Source organism: Erinaceus europaeus, chromosome 23 (genome assembly GCF_950295315.1).
Source record: "Erinaceus europaeus chromosome 23, mEriEur2.1, whole genome shotgun sequence".
NCBI classification, from domain to species: Eukaryota; Metazoa; Chordata; class Mammalia; order Eulipotyphla; family Erinaceidae; genus Erinaceus; species Erinaceus europaeus.
This window is the reverse complement of record NC_080184.1, coordinates 8,309,311-8,329,123: the sequence shown is the minus strand read 5'-3', so window position 1 is coordinate 8,329,123 and position 19,813 is coordinate 8,309,311. Positions and strand designations below refer to the sequence as shown.

Here is a 19,813-nt window from a genome sequence, read left to right as displayed (position 1 = left end):
TTTGGTTTGTTGGTGACTTCTCATGATGGCATGATGTTCCCAGGAAAAACCACTGCCTTAGTTCTTCTCATTTCTTCTTTAACTTTGTATTATTATACCATAAACTAAAGATTGTTTTATTTTACCTGTTAAATTTGCATGGAATGAATATTACCAGAAATATACCATTAGTTTGACACTGAAAGTTTTCTCAGCTCAGTCCTGTGAAAATTGTACCTGTGTCAGAAGAGGAAGGTTACCCAAATAACTTACCGAGTCTAGTCTCCACATGACTTGAATTGTCTTGTTACTATTTTTTTTATCTTCAAAGGCAAGTGACTCATCAGTTTTTATATGTTGTAGAAATTTTGTGGGTTATAGATTATGGAGATACTTAATATTGCTATGAAATACAGGTTATGTGTGAAAGGAATGCCTTACTATAAGACACAATTTTTTTTTAAATATTTATTTTCCCTTTTGTTGCCCTTGTTGTTTTATTGTTGTGGTTATTATTGTTGTTATTGATGTCGTTGTAGTTGGAGAGGACAGAGAGAAATGGAGAGAGATGGGGAAGACAGAGAGGGGGAGAGAAAGACAGACACCTGCAGACCTGCTTCACCGCTTGTGAAGCGACTCCCCTGCAGGTGGAGAGCTGGGGGTTCGAACTGGGATCCTAATGCCGGTCCTAGCACTTTGCGTCACGTGCACTACTGCGCGACTCCCAAGACACAAGTTTTAATTCCCTATCATTTCTAGCACTTGAAGTTAACTAATTCATCTGAGAGTTGTCACATTCTCTCTCTCCCTCTCATCTCAAGATTGTCACATTCTCTCTCTCCCTCTCATCTCAAGATTGTCACATTCTCTCTCTTCCTCTCATCTCAAGATTGTCACATTCTCTCTCTCTCTTCCTTTCTTATTTGCTTGCTTTCTCTCTTTTTTCCCTGATTACCATTGTGGTTAAGCAGTCCTCATGAAAAAAAGTATTTTTTCCTGTTATATAATTTTCTTCTCTCCCCTTCATTTTAATGTGTTTATATGATTATTATTTGTTTAGGGTTTCTCTTCATATTCTTGATATTCATCCTTTGTCATCTATAGATTTTGCAAACTTTTTTCTCTCAGACATTGATATACTCTATTCTTTTTTTAAAAAGTTTAAAAGTTTAAAAAAGTTCAAAAAGCATGGAAACAAACTTGAAACCATACCTGATTATAGATTTCAGATACTGTTCTTTTTAATATTTGTATTTATGTTAGTGAGAGATACAGAGAGAGAGAAAGAACAGAGCACTGCTCAGCTATGGCATATGGTGGTGTTGGACACTGAAACTAGGACCACAGAGCTTCAGACATGAAAGTCTTTTTGCATAAACAGTATGCTGTCTCCCTAGCCCATCATAGACTATTTGTAAATCATGAGCTGTTTACGATAGCTTGCATAACAATCTTTATATATATATTTTAAATATTTATTCCCTTTTGTTGCCCTTGTTTTATTGTTGTAGTTATTATTGTTATTGATGTCAGTTCATGTATTTGACCAGCTTAACGAAAACTGGTTCTTGGGAGTTGGGCGGTAGCGCAGTGGGTTAAGCGCACATGGCGCAAAGCCCAAGGACATGCATAAGTATCCCTGTTTGAGCCCCCAGCTCCCCACCTACAGGGGAGTTGCTTCCCAGGCAGTGAAGCAGGTCTGCAGGTGTCTATGTTTCTCTCCCCCTCTCTGTTTTCCCCTCCTCTCTCCATTTCTCTCTGTCCTATCCAACAACAAGGACATCAGTAACTACAACAATAAAAAAAAACAAGGGCAACAAAAGGGAATAAATAAATAAATATTAAAAAAAAAAAAGAAAATCGGTTCTTATGACCTCAGTGGTGGCACGGTAGGATCATGTGTTGAATGCTCAGGCGTCCTGATTTTCATCCTTTGCAATGCAGGAATCAAAGTGATGCTCTTTCTGTCTCTTTTCATCTTTTCTTCAAAAATAAAATTAGTCTTTCAGTCTGTTTTTAAATTTAGACATTCAATACTTGTCACAATATACAAAATAATGAAAGTTTATTTTTTGAGATTTAATTCTGAAAACTTATAATACGATTCTATGATTATCTTCATATTCTTTTTTGGGTCTGACATGAAACATCATTTGAGCTGTGAATAAAAACCTTTTCCGGGAGTCGGGCAGTACCGCAGCTGGTTAAGCGCACGTGGCGCAAAGCGCCAAGGACCGGCATGAGGATCCCGGTTCTAATCCCTGGCTCCCCACCTGCAGGGAGGTTGCTTCACAGGCAGTGAAGCAGGTCTGCAGGTGTCTATCTTTCTCTCCCCCTCTCTATCTTCCCCTCCTCTCTCTATTTCTCTCTGTCCTACCCAACAACAAGGCCATCAATAACAACAACAATAATAAAAAAAGGGCGACAAAAGGAAATAAATAAATATTAAAAAATTTAAAAAAAATAACCCTTTTCTACTGGGTCCAGGTAGTGGCTCACCCAGTACAGGGCATGTTTATCATGTACAAACACTCAGGTTTAAGTCCCTGGCTCCCACCTGCAATGGGGAAACTTCAGTGGTGGAAAAGTGCTTCAGGTATCTGTCTCTTTCAAGTCTCTCTCTCCATTTCTCTCTTTCACCCTCTATTGAAAAGGAAGAAAAAGGAAAAACACCAGGAGTAGTAGAACTGTACAGACTGGTGGTGGGAATTGTGTGGAATTGTACCCCTCTTATTCCTATGGTGTCAATATTTCCATTTTATAAATAAAAATGTAAAAAAAGAAACGTACAGACACCAAACCCTAGTGTCAACCTCAGTGCTGAACAAAACAAACAAAAAACACGTTTGTTTTTTTTAAACGTTCTCTCTCACACAGGATATTTCCTGGTAAAACTGCAGTATTCATTTTCTTCCTGGTTTTTGTCAGTCAAGTCTGCATGTTCAGTAGTAAACTTAGGTTCTTTTAAAAAAAGAAAGAAAGAAAGAAAGAAAGAAAGAAAGAAAGAAAGAAAGAAAGAAAGAAAGAAACTGGGAGTCCAGCGGTAGCGCCGCGGGTTAAGTGCAGGTGGCTCAAAGCTCAAGGGCCGTCATGAGGATTGCAGTTCGAGACTCAGCACCCCACCTGCAGGGGAGTCGCTTCACAGGCAGGTCTGCAGGTGTCTATCTTTTTTTCCCCCTCAGGACTCAGTGATCTTTGAAGATGTGGCTGTAAACTTTACCCCAGAAGAGTGGGCATTAATGGATCATACCCAGAGAAAGCTCTACAGAGATGTGATGTTGGAGACCTGTAGGAACCTAGCCTCTGTGGGTAAGGATGGCATATTCCTTCACTTAATCTTTTGTGGAAACAGGTATCTCTTTGGATGATGAGTGGGAATATGTCATAAATGAGACAAACATGGCCCAAGCTTTTGATAAAAACTGCTAATTGTCTTGTACTGGGTTAGTGGCTCAGCCGGTAGTATACAGGACTTTGCATGTGTGCTACTCTTGTTTCTGTTCCATGAACTGCCTAGTATCAAGTAGTGCTCTGGTCTTTCTTTCTCTGGCTCATGTATTTAGTAAATCTTCAAAGCACTTCTAGAGAGTGGCTTTTTTCATGAAGGGAATTTCATGTTCAAAATTGATTTCCTGGGCTGGGGAGACAGCATAATTGTTCTGCAAAAGCCTTACAAGTGGGAGTCGGGCTGTAGCGCAGCGGGTTAAGTGCACGTGGCTGCAAAGCACAAGGACCGGCCAAAGGATCCCGGAGCCCCCAGTTCCCCACCTGCAGGGTAGTCGCTTCATAGGCGGTGAAGCAGGTCTGTAGGTGTCTATCTTTCTCTCCCCCTGTCTTCCCCTCCTCTCTCCATTTCTCTCTGTTCTATCCAACAATGACAACATCAACAACAACAATAATAACTACAACAACAATAAAAACAACAAGGGCAACAAAAAGGAAATAAATAAATATTTTAAAAAATCCTTTCAAGCCTGGGGCTCTGAGGTCCTAGGTTCAATCCCCAGCACCACCGTAAGCCAGAACTGAGCAGTGCTCTGGTCTCTTTCTCTCTCTCTGTAGCTACTCTAATTAAAATAATAAAATAAATAAAACATATTTTTAAAAACCCCAAAATTGATTTCCTGGGGCATAAGTATGGGTCTTACCAATTCCATACTATTAAGTTACTTTTAGTATAACTTTGGGGCAGTTATTACAATTTTATGATATTCACTCCTGTGAACCACACACTATAGTTAGCATGCATTTGACTTGATAGTGTTGTTGTAGTTGATTTACTAGACTTATCCATCACAATCTGAAGAGGAAATAGTGCTCTATCTCAAGGAATTTGTGATTTTTTTCATATCAACTTTTCTCTTAGTTTATTTAATTCTTAAAACAAAACTGGTCTGATGACAACAGAACATAGGTCGTTTTATTCACCTCTTGGCTTTTTATACCACGGGGTACATTGTGGTACTCTTTTTTTAAAAATTTTTATTTGGGAGTCGGGCTGTAGCGCAGCGGGTTAAGCGCAGGTGGCGCAAAGCACAAGGACCGGCATAAGGATCCCGGTTCGAACCCCGGCTCCCCACCTGCAGGGGAGTCCCTTCACAGGCAGTGAAGCAGGTCTGCAGGTGTCTATCTTTCTCTCCCACTCTCTGTCTTCCCCTCCTCTCTCCATTTCTCTCTGTCCTATCCAACAACAACAACAATAATAATAACTACAACAATAAAACAACAAGGACAAAAGGGAATAAATAAATAAAATAAATATTTAAAAAAAATTTTTATTTACACAATGGAAATATTGACAAGACCATAGGAGAAGAGGGGTACAATCCCACACAATTCCCACCACCACAACTCCGTATCCCATCCCCTCCCCTGATAGCTTTCCTATTCTTTAAACCTCTGGAAGTATGGACCCAGGATCATTATGGGGTGCAGAAGGCAGAAGGTCTGGCTTCTGTAATTGCTTCCCCGCTGAACATGGGTGTTGACAGGTCGATCCATACTCCCAGTCTGTCTCTCTCTTTCCCTACTGGGTTAGGGATTTGGGGAGGTGGGATGCAGCCTCCAGGATGCAGCCTGGAATGTTCCTAGATGTGACCACAAAACATGAGCTCAGGCCTACAGGGATGCAGAGGTTACATAGGCTCCTGTGCTGACTATGGGCCCCAGGTCAAATAGATGGGGTTTACAGTTAACAGTATTTATATACTTTTCCCATATTTGGGAGCTATTCTCTTTCCTGATCCAGCTCTCTAGTCCTTTTTCCAACTATGACACCATCCCCCCAGACAGTAACTTAGGAATTTGTGATTTTTTTTTTAGAAAAAATTTTATTATCTTTATTTATTTATTGGATAGAGACGGTCAGAAATCAAGAGAATAGGGAGAGGTAGGGAGGAAGAGAAGCAGAGAGACACCTATAGCCCTGCTTCACCACTTGCACAGCTTTCCCCCTGCAGGTGGGGGTTCTTGTACATTGTAACTTATGCACTTAACCAGGTGCACCACCACCCAGCCCCGAGTTTGTGATTTTCAATTCTTTGTCAGAGTGAGTAAAGCAGGGCAATAGCTACAGACACCACTAGGTCTCTGAAAGTAACAAAGACCATTGGGAAAGATTCCATTAAGACCTTCTACCTGGGACAAGACAGCAACCTTCCTAAGAAGGATGCAGAGTCTAGATAAGAGAATATTTAGACAGATTCCCTAGGTGCATCACTCAATTTTTGAAGTGACATTTACAATATTCTAAGGAGATTTACATATTGCATGTTCCTTACTCTTTTGCCTTGCTCCTATTTTTGTCAGTGCCAATCCTCACAACTTTTCAGCAATTTCATAGTTAATAACCTGTCATTTTAATTTGTTATTACCAATTTTTCAAATTGCCAAAGAGCTCTGGGTGGGGGGGTGTTTGTTTTTGTTCTCATGTAAATTTTGTTCTCATGTAAAAGAATAAACTTATATGATGATTTTTTTTGGTTTTTCACCACTCTATATTTTACCAAGATAGCAATGTTATTATCATTTGTTACAGATGGTTGCACTGAAGTAACAAACAGCGTATCTAGTTCTGAACATATTAAGGAAAACAGAATAGGCAGCATAGAGAACATAGTAAGATTCACAAGAAATGGTTCCTGGTATATTTTTGGAGAAAATTGGATGTTGTATAATATTGGAGATCAACAACACCAAACCCAGGAGAGCTATTTAAGGTAAGTGGTATTCTCACAGGAGTAAAACGAATCTTGAGACAGAGAGTACTTAAAAGTTGAAGAAAAGGTATAAATATGATGTTTCAGTGGATAAGGCACTGTAATTTCAAGCATGAGGTCCCAAGTTCAACCCCCAGCACTTTATATGCCAGTGTGATGTTCTGATTCTCTTTCATTAATAAAGAACTGTATAATACTCAAGATTTTCATTAGGTTATCTATTTACAAATATATTGATATTGAGCATCTGAAATATAATTCAGTTGGAAACATTGAATTTAGAAGACTTTATAGGGGGCGGAGAGTAGATAGCATAATGGTTATGCAAATAGACTCTCATGACTGAGGCTCCAAAGTCCCAGATTCAATCCCCTGCACCACCATAAGCCAGAGCTGAGCAGTGCTCTGGTAAAAAAAGAAAAAAAAAAAAAAAGAGCCAGGTGGTGGTGCATTGGGTTAAGCCACATGGCAGAAAGTGCATGGACTGGCATTAGGATCCCGGTTCGAGCCCCCGGCTCCCCACCTACAGGGAAGTTGCTTCACAGATGGTGAAGCAGGTCTGTAGGTGTCTATCTTTCTCTCCTCTTCTTTGTCTTCCCCTCCTCTCTCAATTTCTCTCTATCCTATCCAACAACAACGACAGCAATAACAACAACAATGATGATGACAAACAACAAGGGCAACAGAAGGGGAAAAAAAGTTTAAATAAAAAGACTTTATGTAGATAAATGAAAGTCATGGCATTATTTGGGTACTCACCAGGGTTATTAGAGTTGTTCCAGTTTGTAACCGTCCAGATAGTGTAGAAAATATAGTCATCCAGTAAAAAATGGCAAATAGTCAAATAATAATTTGCTAATATTAATACATTATTAACATTATCCTTTTCTAATAGTGTACATTTTATTTTGAACAGAAGTTATTTGGTGGATACTGCCTGTGAAAGTCATGAAAAAAATGAGAGTGCAAATGCCTTGAGTCAGATTAGAAATCTTATTGTACATGAACAATATGTTAGTGGAATGAAACTCTATAAGGGAACCAAGTTTGAAAAAACCTTCACTAATTGTCCATTCCTGAAGAGTCAACAAACCTGTCACACTGGACACAAATTACATCAAGATGAGGAATGTGAACAAGCCTGCAGTTGTGCCTTCTGCCTAAAAATTCATCTGAAAGCAGACATTACAGATAACCCCTCTGAATGTCAAGATACTGGTGGCAAAGCATCTGAAAGTTACAAGAAAAGGCTCCATAGTAAAGCATATTTTGATTGTAAGAAATGTGGAAAAACATTCTCTTGCCATTCCTCCTTCTTGGAACATGAGAAAGGGCACTATGGAGAGAAAATCTTTGGCTGTGAATTTTGTGGAAAAGTCTTTATGTATCTTTCTTCCCTTATAAAGCACCTACAGTCTCACACTGGTCAGAAACCCTATGAATGTCAGGAATGTGGGAAAGCGTTCAGTCGCTCTTCACACCTTCAAGGACATGTGAGAATCCACATGGGAGAAAAACCTTATGAATGTCAGGAATGTGGAAAAGCATTCAGTCAGTCTTCACACCTTCAAGTGCACATGAGAATCCACATGGGAAAAAAACCCTATGAATGTCAGGAGTGTGGTAAAGCTTTCACCCAATCTTCAAACCTCCAAACACATATGAGAAAGCACACTGGAGAAAAGCCCTATAAATGTCAGGAGTGTAGGAAAGCTTTCAGTCGTTCTTCATCCCTTCAAGCGCATCTGAGAAAGCACACTGGAGAAACAACCCATGAATGTCAGGAATGTGGAAAAGCTTTCACTGACTCTTCAAATTTCCGCACACACCTAAGAAAGCACACTGGGGAGAAACCCTATGAATGTCAACAGTGTGGAAAATCTTTCAGTCATTCTTCAAACCTCCAAACACATCGGAGAAAGCACACTGGAGAGAAACCCTATGAATGTCAGGAATGTGGGAAAGCTTTCAGTCAATATTCACTCCTTCAAAAACACGTGAGAATGCACACTGGGGAGAAACCCTATGAATGTCAGGAATGTGGGAAAGCGTTCATTCAGTCCACACACCTTCACGCACATTTGAGAGTACACACTGGAGAGAAACCTTATGAATGCCAGGAATGTGGGAAAGCTTTCAGCCATTCTTCACACCTTCAAAAACATGTTAGAATTCACACTGGAGAGAAACCCTATGAATGTCAGGAATGTGGGAAAGCTTTCATTCAGTCCTCACACCTTCAAAAGCATGTGAGAATGCACACTGGAGAGAAACCCTATGCATGTGAACATTGTGGGAAGGCATTCAGTCAGTCTTCATCCATTCAAACACATGTGAAAATGCATATAAGAGTGAACCCTATGAATATCAGGAATATGGGGATGTTTTCAATTATCCCTCATTCCTTAAAAACCATGTGAGAATGAGTAATTGAGAAAAGAAACCTCATCAGTGTCTATAATTTGGGATAGTTCTCAGTCAATCCCGCCATTCTCTAATACATGAGAATGAGCAGTTAAGGTAAATTCTGAGGTATCAGGATTTGGGGGGGGGGAGTGATATATATATATACATATATATATATACTCCTCATCCCCCTCATAAAACATCCTTGAATCGTGGGAGATAATTCACTCAGCATGACATGTACCTAACAATATGAGAATCCTGAGCCCAAGCATCACATGACAACAGCAGAGCATGCCGTGATCTCTTCTCCTGTTTCTCAGTCCTCTGTATATGCCTAGACTGAAATGAATGGGGAAAAAACAACCTGTAAGTGACAGCATTAGACTTTGAAAACACAAAATGTAGAGAAAGTACACTGGACAATGGTTTTTGTCACTTCTCCCTGTGTGTATACAAGAGAATGCACAGTAGAAAGAAGCCATATTACTGTATACAATGTAGGGAAATTGGCATTTGGACAACATAACCAAAAAGTCAAAACATGGTTGGGCAGAAAACACACACACACACACACACACACACACATTCACACACACTTAAGTGGGCTTTTATCAAAGCAATGGTCCAGGAAACAGATCAAGAATCCTGATTTATGGGTGCATCACTGCAAAGTATCCCAGTGACAGGTGATATTACTGTAATGATTATATCCTATATGTCATAAAATAAACATATTGCATGCTTTCATAAAGATAAAGTAACTTAACTTTAAAAGTGCTGATTTACATGAAGGCATGTTGAAAAAAATGTCATGACCCTTTTATTTTTTTATTTTGTGTACTTTGAGCAAGGGATGATTATAAATGAAGTTTTCACTATGCTTTAACCCCAGCGCTATTATTACAACTTGTCTCTCTAGAATCAATACTTACTTACTTGCTCATAGTTTTGACAACTTTTGACTTGCTTTAACAAAAATTTTTTGCTTATCTTTTATTTATTTATTGGATAGAGACAGGTAGAAATCAAGAGGGAAGGGGGTGATAGAGAAGGGAGAGAGATAGAGAGACATCTGCAGCACTGCTTCACCACTTGTAAGTTTTCCCACTGCAGGTGGGGACTAGGGGATTGAACCTGGGTCCTTGCACATTGTAACATGTGCACTCAGCCAGATGCGCCACCACCCGGCCCCTGCTTTAACAATTTTAACATCTTTTGGTTTGTTCAAATATTTTATATTCATATTGCACACATGGGTAAAATTATTCAGTGTTTGACCTCCCCTTTCTGATTCATTTCACAACATATAATCTCCTTGGCCTCTCTATTTTGCTTCAAGTGGAAAACTTTTATATTGGCGTCGGGTTGTGGTGCATCTGGTTGAGTACACGTGACAATGCACAAGGACCCAGATTGACCCTCAGTCCCCACCAGCATCAGGAAAGCTTTGTAAGTAGTGAAGCCATTCTGCAGGTGTTTATCTCTCCCTCTATCACCCCCTTCTCTTTTGATTCCTGACTGTCTATCCAGTGAGTTTTAAAATTTTATTAGTGATTTCATAATGATTAGTAAGACTGTAAGATAGTGTGTACAGTTATATATAGTTTCCAACAACAGAATTCTGTGTCCCATCCCCTCCACTGGAGCTTCCCTATCCCTTTGAACAGATAGACCAAATGTCTTTCTTTCTTTCTTTTTTTTTTTTTCCTCCAGGGTTATGGCTGGGACTCGGTGCTTGCATTACAAATCCAGTACTCCTTGAGGCTATTTTTTCCCCTTTGTTGCCCTTATTGTTTATCATTGTTGTTGTTGTTATTGTTGGCTAGGACAGAGAGAAATCGAAAGAGTGGAAGATAGAGAGGGGGAGAGAAGATAGATACCTGCAGACCTGCTTCACCGCCTATGAAGTGACCCCCTTGCAGGCGTGGAGCTGGGGACTTGAACTGGGATTACACTAGTCCTTGCACTAAGCACTATGTGTGCTTAACCCACTGTATTACCACCCAGATCTCTGGACCAAAATTCTTTATAGCATGCAAAAGGTCGAAGGTCTGACTTTTTAAATTGATTCTCTACTGGACATGGATGTTGACAGTGCAGCTTGTCAACATCCCAGCTTGTTTCTGTTTTTCCCTAGTGGGGTAGGGCTCTGGAGAGGTGAGGTTCCTGGACATATTGATGAAATAGTCTGCATAGGGAAATTATGATGGAATCATAGCATCTGCAACTTGGTGGCAGATTATTGGAGTTGGAGGCTTGACATCTCTGGATAGTTTGAAGTGGGTGTGGTAGCACTGGTTAAATTGATTTAGTTGAGTTCAGCAGCGACAATATCACAGGGTAGGGGATCAAGAGACTCATGAAAAAATACAGTCCGGGGGCCAGACGGTGGCGCACCTGGTTAAGCACACACATTACAGTGCACAAGGACCCAGGTTCAAGCCCCTGGTTCTCACCTGCAAGGGGAAAGCATCATGAGTGGTGAAGCAGGGCTCCAGGTGTCTCTCTACCTCTTTATCTCTCCACACTTCTCAATATCTCTGTCTCTATCCAATAATAAATAAATAAATAAATAAATGAAATACAAAGTCTCTCTCCCTTCCTCTCAATTTCTGGCTGTCTCTATCCAATAAATAAAGATAATAAGAAAAAAAATTTTTTTTTAAATTACAAAGTCCCAGAGGACTGGAAGAAATAAAGATTTTAAAGAGAATGAGGAAGGCTTCTTGCTGTCTTAGAGTTTAGGAAGGCAACAGATAATCCTTAAATGGGTAATTTAAAAAATTTCATCTTTTTTATAGCTGAAAAGTGATCCATTGTGTAAATATACACATAATTTTTAGCCAATTGTCAACAGTGAATTTGACCTTTTTTTGTTTTTTAAATTCTTTTTTTTTACTTTTATTTTTTTATTTATACAAAGGAAGCACTGACAAAACCATAGGATAGAGTTTGACTTTTTGTACTACTGTCTTCCTCTTCTTTGAATCGAAGCTTCACATTTGGGTGTGCTAGGTCATATGGAAGTGATATACTCAGCTTATTGGGTAAGCTCCACAGCACTGTCTAAAATGGCTGCAACAATTTGCATTCCCATGTACATCAGTATTCCTTTTCCACAGCATCTTGTTGAATTTCTCACAGATGGGAAGTGATTTCTTTTTTTTTTTTTTTTTGCCTCCAGAGTTATTGCCCAGTGCCTGCACCATGAATCCACTGCTCCTGGAGACCATTCCCCCCCCCCTTTCATTGCCCTTGTTGTTGTAGCCTTGTTGTGGTTATTATTGTTGATGTCATTCATTGTTGGATAGGACAGAGAGAAATGGAGAGAGGAGGGGGAGACAAAGAGAGAGGGGGAGAGAAAATAGACACCTACAGACCTGCTTCACCGCCTGTGAAGCGACTCCCCTGCAAGTGGGGAGCCGGGGACTCAAACCGGAATCCATATGGCCGTCTTTGCGCTTTGAGCCACGTGCGCTTAACCCGCTACACTACCGCCAACTCCAGAAAATGATTTCTTATTATCTTTCTGATAATGAGTGGTAACAAAAATTTCCATACACACTGATCAGTCATCTGTATATGGTCCTTTTTTGAAAAATGTATTCAAATCTTCTGTCCCTGATTGGTTTAGTTCCATTTTGCTATTGATGTGCAAATATATTATCCCAATTAGTGGATTGTCTTCTGTTCTTTTCCTTTACAATTACGGTTCAATTTTTAGTGGTTTTCCCAATTGCTATGGGAGGAACAATCCTCAAGGACTTATCTAACATAATGTCACAGGATATTTCACCTGTGTTACTTTCTATTTATAGTTTGGGCCTCACATCAAAATCACTCATATGCAATGAATTTATGTATTTGGACTTAAGGAGTAGTAAAATTTCAATTTTTTCCAAATGAATGCCCAGCTTCTTTTTAAAATTTTATTAGTGATATTATTTACAAAATTATAACAGGGTTATTATAATTTTTTATTTCCTTTTGTTGCTGTTGTCTTATTGTTGTAGTTATTATTGTTGTTGTTATTGATGTTATCGTTGTTGGATAGGACAGAGAAAAATGGAGAGAGGAGGGGAAAACAGAGAGGGGGAGAGAAAGATAGACACCTGCAAACCTGCTTCACCACCTGTGAAGCGACTCCCCTGCAGGTGGGGAGCCGGGGACTTGAACCAGGATCTTTAAGCCGGTCCTTGTGCTTTGCGCCACTTGTGCTTAACCCACTGCACTACTGCCCAACTCCCCAGATAACAGGGTTATGATTCTCACCACCAGAGTTGTGTCCCCATTCCCTCCATTGGAAACTGCAGTAGTTCTCCCAAGGTCACAGATAATGTGTTAACTATTACTTCTGTGACTGTATTTGCCAATTTTTTCTCTGGTCCTGCCTTCTCTTCATAGGTCACACCTGCACCTACTACTGCTTCTGGTGTCCTTCCTTTCCCCCCCTCTTCTCTCTCCAAATCCTGATGGAATTGAAGTTCAGAGCCCTCTAGTCATCTTCCCTTAGCATTTCTCCCCCTGAGAGTAAGGACCAAAATTCTTTATGGGGTGCAGAAAGTGGGAGTTCTGACTTCTGTAATTGCTTCTCCACTTCTAATGTCAAGCTTTTCCAACTTTTTGTTGAATTTACTTTATTGTAGTTTAGATAACATTATTAATGAAATATGAATTAATGTTTTTATGCACTTTTCATTCAGTTCAATTGATGTATATATAATTATTCCAGTACTGTTTTTTTTTTTGTTGTTGCCTCCAGAGTTATCGCTGGGACTTGGTGCCTGCACTATGAATCTATTGCTCCTGGTGGCCATTTTTCCATTTCTGTTGTTGTTGGATAGGACAGAAAGAAACTGAGAAAGTAGGGGAAGACAGAGAGGGGAAGAGAAAGACAGACACCTGCAGACCTGCTTCACTGCTTGCAAAGTGGCCCACCTACAGGTGGGGAGCCGAGGATGCAAGCCAAGCTCGAACCAGGATCTTTGCACCAGTCCTTGCACTTTGTACTATGTGCACTTAAACCAGTGCACCCCAGGCCTCCTTGTTTTTGGTTTTCAATTCTTGCCACTTCATTACAAAGTTTGAAATTTGATAACAAGCTTCCATTTTTTTTTCATATTCTTCCTCAATATTGCTATAGTTTTAAAAAGAATAAATAAATTATAGATAGCCATAAATGTTAAGTCACATGGCTGGATGAACTCAAGGGGAACATTTACTGGGAAAGGAAAAAGAAATGTATCTTGGTTCAAAACTAATGCTGAGAAAAGGTTTGGGGCAACACACAGAGCAGCAAGAGATGAAAATTGAAAGGTCCATGAGCTCAGGAAATAAAACTAAAAAAGCATTCAGGTAGAAAGATAGTATAATTGTTTTTTATATTTATTTTCCATTTTGTTGCCCTTGTTTTATTTATTTCCTGTGTTACCCTGTTGTTTTATTGTTGTAGTTATTGTTGTTATTGATGTCGTTGCTGTTGGATAGGATAGAGAAATGGAGAGAGGAGGGGAAGACAGATGGGGAGAGAAAGACAGACACCTGCAGACCTGCTTCACTGCTTGTGAATCGACTCCCCTGCCGGTGGGGAGTCAGGGGCTCAAACCAGGATCCTTACGCCTTATGACAGAGAGAAATGGAGAGAGGAGGGGAAGACAGAGAGGGGGACAGAAAGATAAGGCAACTGCAGACCTGCTTAACCCGCTGCTTTAACGCCCGACTCCTGAAAGGTAGTATAATTGTTATATAAAAAAACTTGTATGGGGAGTTCGGTGGTAGTGCAGCGGGTTAAGCACACGTGGCGCGAAGTGCAAGGACCGGTGAAAGGATCCTTCGAGCCCCCGGCTCCCCACCTGCAGGGGAGTCGCTTCACAGGCCGTGAAGCAGGTCTGCAGGTGTCTGTCTTTCTCTCCCCCATTCTGCCTTCCCCTCCTCTCTATTTCTCTCTGTCCTATCTAACAATGACAACATCAATAACAACAACAATAATAACCATAACCATAAAAAAATAAGGGCAACAAAAGGGGAAATAGATAAATTAATTAATTTTAAAAAGGGGGGAAAAGTATAGTAAGTAGAACAAACCATTTTGAGGAGAGAATGTCAGGATTATAAGATAAAACCACCATGCTCAGAGCATAGGTGATGTAGAGAAAAGGTTCATGGAAAATGCAGTTGTCTGGGAAACAGCAGACTCCATAAGAAAGTTGAATGTAAGAGTTATTGAGATAACTGAGGATGAAGAAGCAGACAGAAGCAGACAGCACAGTCAAAGAAATGACAGAAAATTTTCCACACCTGGACAGCATTTAAAACATAGACATTCAGGAAGTTGAATGAACACCAAAGTTCCTGGATCCAAAAACAGCCCATACCATGATATATCATAGTAAAACTATCCAAAAGCAAGGAAATATATTGCAGGCTGTGAAGGAAATGGAGAAACTAACAGAATAGAACCATCAGGTTTTCACCAGATTTAAAAAAAAAATTTTATGCTTATTTCCTTTTGTTGCCCTTATTGTTTTATTGTTGTAGTTCTTATTGTTGTTGATGTCGTTGTTGGATAGGTCAGAGAGAAATGGAGAGAGGAGGGGAAGACAGAGAGGGGCTTGAGAAAGACACCTGCAGACCTGCTTCACCACTTGTGAAGTGACTCCCCTGCAGGTGAGGAGCTGGGGGCTTGAGCCCGGATCCTTTGCCATCCTTGTGCTTTGCACCCTGTGCGCTTAACCCGCTGTGCTACAGCCTGGCTCCCTTCACCAGATTCCTTACCATAAATCCTAGAGGTAAGGAGGAAGTGGGATAACATATTCACATAATAAAAAAGAAAAAGCTGGACAGCCACAAATACTCTATTTTGCCAAATTACCCTTTAAGTATAATGGAGAAACTAAAATCAGCCAAAATATACAGAAAATAAAGGAATTCACTACCAACAGTCCTAGCTTGCAAGAATTACTGAAAGTAGTTCAAAAGGAAAAGAAGCAAAGGAATTCCAACTCTAAATGAAATAATTGGTGGTGTCAATAGACTAGAACCAGTAACATAACAACAGAAAGAAAACAAATACATAGGAAAAGGAGGGCAAAATGGACAGTGATATGACCAATGTCGGTGAGGGCAAAATGGACCAATGTTGGTGAACTAGGGCCAACGGTCAAAGACCTAGATGTTAGGGGGCCAGGCAGAAGTGCACCTTGTGAAGAACATACATTACAGTGCACAAGGACTCAAGTTCAAGCCCCTAGTCCCCACCTGAAGGGGAGAAGCCTCACAAGTGGTACAGTACTGTAGATCTCTCTTTTTCCCCACTATCTCCCCTTCCCCTCTATCTCCCCCTTCCCTCTCTATTTCCCTCTACCTCTAACTAAAATAAATAATAAAGAAAAATGACCCCCAAAGACCTATATATTAAACCAGAAATTCTCAAATCCCAATCTCTGCTTCATGCTGGATAGAACCTGAACAAAAACAGTCAGGATAATACAGGAGGGTTGGGGGGGGGGCAGGCTGCGGTACACCTGGTTAAGCACACACATTACAGTGTGCAACAACTTGGGTTCAAAGCCTTGGTCCCCACCTTCAGGGGGAGAGCTTCATGAGTGAAGCAGAGCTGCAGGTGCCTCTCTGTCCTTTTCCCTATCTATCTCCCCTCTCAATTTCTGTCTCTATCCAAGTCTTAGATGAGATTAACATGTGTATTCTTTGATTTAATATTAAACTTTCATGTTAACAAAATATTGGAAAACATGTAAAAAATTCACTCTCTTGATATCTGGATTAGTCGCAACTGTTGGGTATGGTGAATGTTTACTCATAAGTATTTTTTAAATACTCAACAAGAATACATAGAAAAAAACGTAAGTGAAATATTCTGACATTAGGCTGTTTTTTTGAAGACCTGACACCAATAGCAATGGATATGAAATAGGTGACAGTCTCAGTTCAAAGCTGAGAAGACAGGGCTGCAAATGGGGGAACAGAGCTGTGATCTCTCACCCTGCCAGTCACAGCCTCCCCCTTTCGAAACAATTGGGGCATTAGTGGTCTGGGAGGTGCCGTAGTGGATAAAGTGTTGAACTCTCAAGCTTGAGATCCTGAGTTTGATCTCTGTGGCAGCACATGTACCAGAGTGATGTCTTCCTTCCTCATAATAAAATATTTTAAAAAGGGGGGGCATTAAATTGAAGATATTGTGCAGCAAAAGCAGAGGGCCAACAAGATAACTCACTTGGATAGTGCACATTTTTAAAGGTGGTGGGCACAATCCAGGTTTGAGTCTGCCCCCCCCAAACACATCAGTGTGGACTTTAAAAAACCTGGCCTGGAGCAGTGAAGCCCTATGATAACCAAAAAAGAAAAAGGCAAAAAAGAAATGGCAGGCAACTAATTGGGATATGTTTATACATTTTTCACTAAGGGGCTAGTACCCAAGGTATATAATAAACTCATATAAACTTAAAATGAATCAAAGTAGGCAGATCTCAGTAAGTACTTCAACATGACTGACAAGCATATTAAAAGATGTGTATCATTACTGATTATGAGGAAAATTAAAATAAAGGCGACTGACACCATCACCTCATACACACTAAAACCATTAAAATGGGGGGTCGGACGGTAGCGCAGTGGGTTAAGTGCACGTGGCGCAAAGTGCAAGGACTGGCATAATGATCCCAGTTAGAGCCCACGGCTCCCCACCTGCAGGAGAGTTGCTTCACAGGCAGCGAAGCAGGCCTGCAGATGACTTTCTCTCCCCCTCTGTCTTCCCCTCCTCTGTTGGTTTCTCTCTGTCCTATCCAACAACAAGTGACATCAACAACAACCACAAGGTTACAACAAGGGCAACAAAAGGGGAAAAAAGACGGCCTCCAAGAGCAGTGGATTCATGGTGCAGGCACTGAGCCCCAGCAATAACCCTGGAGGCAAAAAAAAACAAAGCATTAAAATGTTAGTGTGTGGATAAAAAGGAACTCACATGTAGTGCATTGTTTGTGCATGTGTGTATGTGTCCGCATGTGCTAGAGCACTGCATGCATATGCATAATTTCATCATTCTTGGAGACAGTCATCACTGAAAATCTGACCAGAACTGTAGCACTCCCATGTAGTATGCTAGGATCTTGAATCTGGTTAATGCACTTGGAAGTGAACTATCTCACCATGTAGACATTTTTGAAAATGTTACTAAGAGCTATGAAGATATACTATTGAGCTGTGATCTTAAAAACCCCACTTGGTTGGTTGGGGATAGATAGCATACTGGTTATGCAAGGAGACTCATGCCTGAGGCTCCAAAATCCCAAATTCAATCCCCTGCACCACCATAAACCAGAGCTGAGCAGTGCTATGATTTAAAAAAAAAAAAAGTGGTCCGGGAGGTGGCACAGTGGATAAAGCATTGGACTCTCAAGCATAAGGTCCTGAGTTCAATCCCCAGCAGCACATGTGCCAGAGTGATGTCTGGTTCTTTCTCTCCTCCTATCTTTCTCATTAATAAATAAACTCTTTAAAAAAAAGGGAAAAGGGGCCAGGCAGTGACACACCTGGTTAAGCACACATTACAGTGTTCAAGGACCCAGGTTCAAGCCCCTGGTCCCCACCTACAGGGGGAAAGCGAGAGTGGAATAGGGCTCTGGTAAGAGAGGGCAAAAGGGAGGGAAAAACAAGGGTTAATGTCTCGGTTAAAGAAACACGCAGGGGCAGGGTGGTGGTGTACCTGGTTGAGTGCACATATTACAGTGCAAAAGTACCCAGGTTCAAGCCCCTGGTCCCCACCTGCAGGGGAAAAGCTTCACAGGTGGTCAAACAGGGTTGCAGGTGTCTGCCTCCCTCGCTGTGTCCCCTTCTTTTCAATTTCTTTCTCTATCCAATAATATTTAAAAAATAAAAGAATCACAAAAAATTGGATCAACAAAATTGTTTATTGCAATGATTTTTCCCAATGAGGTTTTTGCAGGGGGTTTGTAGTTGCATGATCCCATCATTCCCAGAGGATTAATTTTTTTTAGATAGATGAGAGAAATCAGACAAGTTGAACCCATAACACTGCTCCACCAACTTGTGAGACTTCTCTTTGCAAGGTGCTTCTATTTGGTTAAGACCTCAGACCTGATCTTTGTGCACGGTATTTTTTTTTACCAGGTGAACGATTTCTTATTATATATATATTACAGTGTGTGTTTTTCCTCCTTCTGGAATAAGACAGAAAGGGACCAGAGCTGGGAGTATGGACCGACCAGTCAACGCCCACGTTCAGCAGGGAAGCAGTTACAGAAGCTAGACCTTCCACCTTCTGCACCCCATAATGACCCTGGGTCCATACCCCCAGAGGGATAAAGAATAGGAAAGATATTAGGGAAGAGGATGGGATACAGAACTCTGATGGGAACTGTTAACCCTCTTATCCTATGGTCTTGTCAGTGTTTCCATTTTATTAAAAAAAGAAAGAAAAGAAAGGGACCAGAGCTCTGACATACAACAATGCTGCAATACTCCAAGGTCTCAAGCATGTATGTCTTGTACACTACAAAATTTTTCTCCATTCCTGCAGTGTTATGTGGAGACAGAATGGAGGTTACATTTTCATGTGAGAGTAGGTGAAGAGGGAAAGGAAGTTAATAAAAAGGTACTGGGGGGATATGGGCATGTGTGCAGCAGGTTAAGCACACATGGTACAAATGCAAGGACCAGCGTAAGGATCCCAGTTTGAGGCCCCGGCTCCCATCTGTGGGGGGGGGTGTCACTTCACAACCTGTGTCTTTCTTTCCTCATCTGAATTTCTCTCTGTCCTATCCAACAACAACAGCTATAAAACAACAAAAACAACCACAAGGGCAGCACAATGGGAAAAATGGCCTCCAGGAGAAGTGGATTTGTAGTGCAGGCATCAAGCTCCACTGCTAATCCTGGAGGCCAAAAAAAAAAAAAAAAAAAAAAAAGTACTGGGGGAAACAGAAATAGCATTCCAGGTAGGATGACTGCACTGTCATGTTTACCACACAGGTTCATGCCCTGATATTACATGGGAGGTGATATGATATCTGAGGAAAGTTTGATGCTTTTACAACTCTACCTCAATAAAAATGTGGTTTAGACTATGAAATCACAGAAGCACAAGGCACTCGATTTATAAAATAAAGAGTAAGAGGGAACAATAAAAACTACTTATATGAAATAGTAAAGATTTCTACCTTGCCCAGAGA

General features: G+C 40.6%; 2 protein-coding genes across 2 annotated transcripts in view; one reads left to right on the top strand and one right to left on the bottom strand.

Moving 5' to 3' along the window:
- Positions 1–8,617, top strand: part of LOC103123877 (zinc finger protein 883-like) — a 43,673-nt gene extending 35,056 nt beyond the window's left edge. The window contains exon 5 of the mRNA XM_060182216.1: positions 7,093–8,617. Coding sequence (XP_060038199.1) covers positions 7,093–8,617 — 1,525 coding nt within the window. The remainder of the gene's footprint in view (positions 1–7,092) is intronic.
- The window catches only part of LOC103123874 (zinc finger protein 519-like), a 138,098-nt gene that overhangs the window by 53,713 nt on the left and 64,572 nt on the right, over positions 1–19,813 (bottom strand). The gene's annotated exons all lie outside the window — the stretch shown is intronic.